At 43.7% G+C, this 6,295-nt stretch overlaps 1 protein-coding gene across 1 annotated transcript in view; it reads right to left on the minus strand.

Moving 5' to 3' along the window:
- The window catches only part of Klhl20 (kelch like family member 20), a 30,099-nt gene extending 24,187 nt beyond the window's left edge, over positions 1-5,912 (minus strand). The window contains exons 1-3 of the mRNA XM_042674380.1: positions 5,902-5,912; positions 4,904-4,967; positions 146-719 (exon numbers count right to left, since the gene is read on the minus strand). Of these exons, the coding sequence (XP_042530314.1) occupies positions 146-719; positions 4,904-4,926 (597 nt within the window). The 5' untranslated portion in view covers positions 4,927-4,967; positions 5,902-5,912. The remainder of the gene's footprint in view (positions 1-145; positions 720-4,903; positions 4,968-5,901) is intronic.
- Between the last annotated feature and the right edge of the window lie 383 nt (positions 5,913-6,295).

A 6,295-nucleotide genomic window follows, 5' to 3' on the forward strand; every position in this document is an offset into this window, starting at 1 on the left:
GAATTTATAGCGACTTAATGCTTTGATATTATGAGTTAGAATCAGCAACAAATGCCCAGACAGGTGTCTGTCTGCAGAATCTCAATCCACATTGCCCGTCTGACAAATAGGTTTGACTGCACTGAAACCACAAAGTACAACTCACCTCTTGAAAGTTGTGCTGAGTGAACTTATCTGCTATCCTTAGTAATTCACGGCAAGAATGTGTGTCAGCAAAAGCCCGAATGCCCAGGCAGTTAGAAGGATCTAATTGTCTCTTCAGAAATTCACAACAGGCTTCCTGTATTTCTGCCAGCTGGAGGAGGCAAGCAGCTGGTAAAAGGGTCTGAACATTGCCTTCTTCTACAGTTATCTGGGAAGTATATGCAAAGTCAATCAGTAGTTCCATAGCTCTCTCATCTATGTCTCGGATTACTACCTCTGTCTGCCGGCTTTCTGCCAGCTCTCCGGTAAACATAGCTCGGAAGTAGGGACTACAGGCCGACAGGATGACTCGATGGGCATAGATCTTCTTAGCACCCACCACCAACACCACATCACACAGCTCCCGATGCTTTCTCAGAAGGTTAATCACTTCCAAGGTTTGCCGAGGGTGCTTGTCTGAAATATAGGGCATGCGGGCAGGTTGGGGAACCCCTTCTGGCAGTTTGTTGGGGTCTCCAAGGGTGCAGCGGCTTGTTACATCCATTCCAGTCTCTCCTGGTCGAATGTTGGTACACCTACAATAAATGAGCAGGAGAGAAGGTAGCAATATTACTATAAATCCTTTTCTACATAAAAGTGCTTATAGGTCAAGAGTCTAGAAAATCTGCAATTATGTAAAGAAGAAATTCCTTTTCTAAGAACTTATGTGTCATAAGCTTTCTCAAAGTCTCTTAAAAGTTGCATGTTATTATTTCCAAAGCAGACCACTTTCATTACACAATCCCATAAAAGGATCTTCTTTTACAAAGTATCACACTGTCTTGTGCTATAGCTCTTGCAATATTAATAAAATTTTATAAAAAGCATTTAAAAATAATTCTCTGTCCACAGAGTAGACTATGAATTTTAATTCACAAGCCTGATTTAACTTAAATCTTGTATTTACTATTCCAAAAACAGCTGATGTTCATTTCTCAGTTTCACTAGTTAACTTTTATTGTAATTTAACATGTATTTGTAGCACGAAGGGGTTTCGTAGTGATTTTTTTTCTTTTTTGTCAGTCCTGGGGCTTGAATTCAGGGCCTGTGCACAGTCCCTGAGCTTATTTTACTCAAAGCTAGCACTCTACCACTCGAGCCACAGCACCACTTTCAGCTTTTTCTGTTTATGTAGTACTGAGGAATCAAACCCAGGGTTTCATGCATGCTAGGCAAGCACTCTACCACTGTCACATTCCAGCTCATAGTGATATTTCTATTTTATTTTTTGTCGGTCGTGGGGCCTGAACTCTGGGCCTGGGCGCTGTCCCTCAGCTCTTCAGCTCAATGCTAGCATTCTATCACTGGAGCCATAGTGCCACTTCCTGTTTTTTCTGCTTTATGTGGTGCTGAGGAATCGAACCCAGAGCCTCATGCATGCAAGGCAAGCACTCTACCGCTGAGCTACCTTCCCAGCCCCTATGTTACAGATTTTATATTGTACACAATCATGTAGTGATTTTTATACTTTTTAGAAAAGTTGAAAATATACCCAGGGATTCAAAGTATACTGTGTGCACGTATAGAAATGTCACTATGAGGGCTGGGAAGGTGGCTCAGTGGTAGAGCGCTTGCCTTGCATGCATGAGGCCCTGGGTTCCATTCCTCAGCACCACATAAGCAAAAAAAAAAAAAGCCGGAAGTGGCGCTGTGGTTCAAGTGGTAGAGCGCTAGCCTTGAGCTGAAGAGCTGAGGGACAGTGCCTAGGCCCAGAGTTCAGGCTCCATGACTGGACCAAAAAAATAAATAAATAAAAATAAATTCCAGGTTGAAGTGTAGCTTAGTGGTAGATGTGTGCTCAGCACCTTTGCAGGTCCTGGGTTCCAGCCCCAGCTCTTCCAAGCACTTTACACCTTCGTTAAAAAAAAAGAAATATCACTATGAGGTCTCATGCTCACCTTATTACTGAGATGAGGACTCAGGAACTTTTTGCTGGCTGGTCTTCCTTCCCTCCCTCTTTCCCCTTCCCCTTCCCCCCCTCCCCTCCCCTCCTATCTTTCCCTCCCTCCCTCCCTTTCCTTCCTTCCGCCCTTCCTTCCTCCTGTGTTCCTTTTCTTTTGTTGTTGGTCGTATAGGGCTTGAACTCTGAGCTTAGGCATTGTCCTTGTACTCTTCAGCTTAAGGTGAGCGCTCTACAGTTAGAGCCACAGGGCCACTTCCGGTTTTCTAGTGGTTTATTGGAGATAAGAGTCTCACAGCTGGCTTTGAACTGTGATTCTCAGATCTCAGCCTCCTGAGTGGCTAGGATTACAGGCGTGAGCCACCAGCGCCCCGACTCTTCCTTCTGTTCCTCCTTCCCTCCCTTCCTAGACCAAGAATCAAATTCAGAATCTGACACTTTTTCTTTCTGGCTAGTGATCTAACAACTGAGCCACACCTCCAACCTCCATGGACGGGCCTTGAACAGGGTTCCTTCCAATCTCCTCTACCTCTGGAGTAGCTACAATGGCAAGTGTGAGCCACCAGGCATGGCCTCTGTTCTTTTCTCGTATGAAATGATTTTTTTTAGCTTCCACGTTTGAGTGATGATATGTAATATCTGTCATCTATGCCTGGATTATTTCACTTAATATACTCTAGTTTCGTCTGGATTGCTGCAAGTGACAGCAAAATGATATTCTATTTTATGGCTGAATAATATTCCTTTGTGTGTGCATTCTTTTTTCATGTTTTTCTTTATCCATTCACCATATATGGATACTGTGGTTGATTCTATATCTTGGCTATTGTGACTAGTGCTGATCAGGTATCACTCTGATCTACTAATTTTATTTCCTTTAGATATATACCCAATAATGGCATAGCTGGACCACACAGCAGTTCTATTTTTAGTTTTCATGAGGAATTTACATACTGTTTTAGTTAATGGCTATAATAACGGTACTGAATGATCACATTCTAACTCATAAATATATACAATTAAAAAGACTTTTTAATGAACACGAGTGTAAAAATAACTTTCGCAAAGATTTTCAATCTTTTCTCTAGATTTTTTTTGGGGGGAGGGGTCAGAAAAAAAGTAGGTGTTTGGAGTACAAATACTTAAAGACATATGAGACATAGAAGAGGTTACAATCTAGTATGGAGAATTAGTATCTATTCAAATAATCTTAATATAAAGAGTTATTTCTCATTCAAAACTTCTTCAATATTAACCCAACAATATTTTACGGAGACTGTCTTCTAGATTATAGCATCAAAAATGAACAGCTCAATGAGGAAGGGTAGGGAAGTGTTACTATAACTTAACGTACATAGCAGATGAAAGTCAGACTAGTAAAGTGTAGGTTAGCCCCTTGTGAAGTAATAAAGCGATGAAGAAATGTAACTTAAGAATTAATAGCACTAGAATTATCCAACATGATTTTGAATAATGGACACCATTATGTAATAGAGCAAAAATAACCAGGTCTGAGTGATTAAGTGAATACTTTATATGGAAACTACTAATAAACCAAAAAGATTCCTACATGCTACCTTTTCCTTAGAAAGTAAGCTCTTATTTTAGCAATTACATAAGATATGGCATTTATCGCATCTGAATATGAAAAGCAGCTGGCGATGAAAAGCACTCAGTGGCTTCTGCAATCATTGTTAGAAATGATGAAACATTTAATGTTTATGTTGTTAATTTCTTCAAGTACTTTACAGTCTAATATTATTCCCTCTACAGAGTAAGATACAAATAAGATAGTAGAATCTGTCATCTTCACAAAATCTTTCCATTTGAACATCTCAAAGCATTTGAAAACATTCATTAAATTCCAATACCCTGGTCAGATATACCAGACAAGTAAACTGGAGTATAGAGAAGATAAACAGCTCAAGGTCAACAGATATATCAATTATAGATGTGGAAAAGGATGTATGTTTTGTGACTGTTGCTCCAAAACCAGGGTCTCAACTATGTAGTTCAGGCTAGCATATAATTCTCCATCCTTCTGAGTGCTGGGAAATTACAGGTGTATGCCACTACACCAAGCCCTTCCTGCTACTTTGAACCATAAATATTTCTTCTCTTAAATGTCTCTAAGAGTTGTTTAACATTGGACAAGAACAAGTGATTAGAGTTCAATAACTATAAAATGAGTTTAAACAATAAAGAACCAGAAGTTGTCTGATTGTTTAAATAAGATTCTACTCTCATTTGTTAGCACAGATTGAGAAGCATTACTAAATTCTAGAGTAATTAGGACATGTAATTGTCTATATGTTCTCACACACTTCTATTTTTCTATGTCTTTATCATCCTGAATCTTCCTCTGCAATGCAGCTATTTTAATGAAAAGAACAAATATATTATTGAACACCAGTGAAATAACTAAAACTATAATTAGGTATTAGTACAGTGTTATTATAAATGAGTATCATTCTTATCTGGAAACAGAATACTCTTGTGTTCTGTATGGAATTAACATTATAATAAATTCACATAGTATCATAGTACCCTTATCACACAATACTACACAAGAAGAAAAATTGGGGCATTAATAATGAATCACACAAAACACTCAGAAATCTAACTTAAATCTACATTTTAGTGTGTTAAATGCTCCTGATTTCTGATAATACCTTTGATGTATTTTAGAATAAGAATCATTAGTTCCAAGCAGAATTTAGTAAGATGTGAGAATCCTTTTTTTAAAAAAAATTTAAATGAAGTATTGAGTTAAGTGAATTTCAACCAGAGAAACCAATGGTTTTCTTTCTAAATGCCTACCTGCGCATTGGCTTTCCTTCCATGCACCACGAAAAGTACCTTGCACCACACTTTACAGCCACACCTAAAACAGAAAAGCAGCAACTTAATAAAAGCTATTTCTGATAAGAGCGTCTGCAGTCTTTTCACTCATTTCGTCAGTAATCAAGAATTTTATATTCCAGTATGCCACGGGCCTTTTGGAGATTCACGACCGTAACGGAATCTGGTGCCTTTAAGATGACTATCTCTGGCTAGGGATGTCTACACTTTACGTGTGAAGCAGAGGGTAAGTGCGCTAAATATAAGTAGCTAGTTGCAGATAGGAATCTCCCAAGAGAGAGCTGCCCAGGCGGGCTTAGAACTACCATCCATAGATGTCAGCTACGATCACAGGCTCGAGCCTAGGCGCCTTGGCCATCAAGAATAATTACCGGGCAATCACTTAATACCCTCAGCATTACTAATCGGGGAGGGAAGCAGGCTTTGAAACAACTGATCGGCAGGGTGTCAAACTGTCCCGAAGTGACGTGAGGAGAAGGGGGAGAAATCTGTCTTGAAAGCTGGGGAGGCGTGAACAGAGCCGGGGAAGTGTGGCTCCTTAGAACACGCCTCACGAGCCCTTCCCTCAGCCCACGAAATACCGTTCAACCACCCACGATCCCGCCATGTTCTGAGGCTTCAGCTGTGGCGGGAGGCGGGGGGGGGGGATAAGGGGAGTCTTACTCCCCCCAACCCCCAATTCCACACACAGCCTGGGGCAGCTGTCAGAGTGCGAGCCGCAGCCGCTCCGGGAAGGGGCAACCTGCAGCCTCTGGCGGCTTCGGGGCGGGGCTGTCCCCCAGCCGACTTGGGAGACCCCGGTGCCCTCAGAGCCCCTTCCGTGCGCCGACTGACAGGCGACCCACAAAGCACTTCCCAGACCCGCTCGGGCAGCTGGGCAGCGGGCAGCCCGCAGGCTTGCACAGGGCGAGCCGGCGTGCGCCGCGCCGCGCCCGGCTCCAACGCCCTTCGCTCACCGGCTCCGCCGCCTCAGCCCCTCCCGCCGCCGCCGCCGCCGCCGCCGCCGCCGCCGCCCTCCGCGCGCCCCGGCCCCCAGCGCCGCCAGCCGCCAGCCCAGGCAGGACGCCGCTCCTCCGGCGATTTCCTTTCCCCGCCCCCCCGCCCCAAACCGGGAGAAGGAAGCGGTCCCACGCCCAAATCCTTCCCGCGGAACTTCACCGGGTCTGGCAACACGTTCCGGAGCGGCTTCCGGACGTGGCCGCTCCTTTTCGCTGGCGTTTCCGGTGGCGCGAGCGACCCTTTGCCTTTGGGGGCTGGGGCCGCGAGCGGTCCGCCTGAAGCGCGTGGCTGTGCCGGCGGCGTTCAGATGTGGAAGTTTTCTTCCGTTCTGCCCACCCCCCCACTTCCCGC

The sequence above is a fragment of the Dipodomys spectabilis genome, unplaced genomic scaffold (genome assembly GCF_019054845.1).
Source record: "Dipodomys spectabilis isolate Male_0828 unplaced genomic scaffold, ASM1905484v1 ptg000019l, whole genome shotgun sequence".
Taxonomy (NCBI): Eukaryota; Metazoa; Chordata; class Mammalia; order Rodentia; family Heteromyidae; genus Dipodomys; species Dipodomys spectabilis.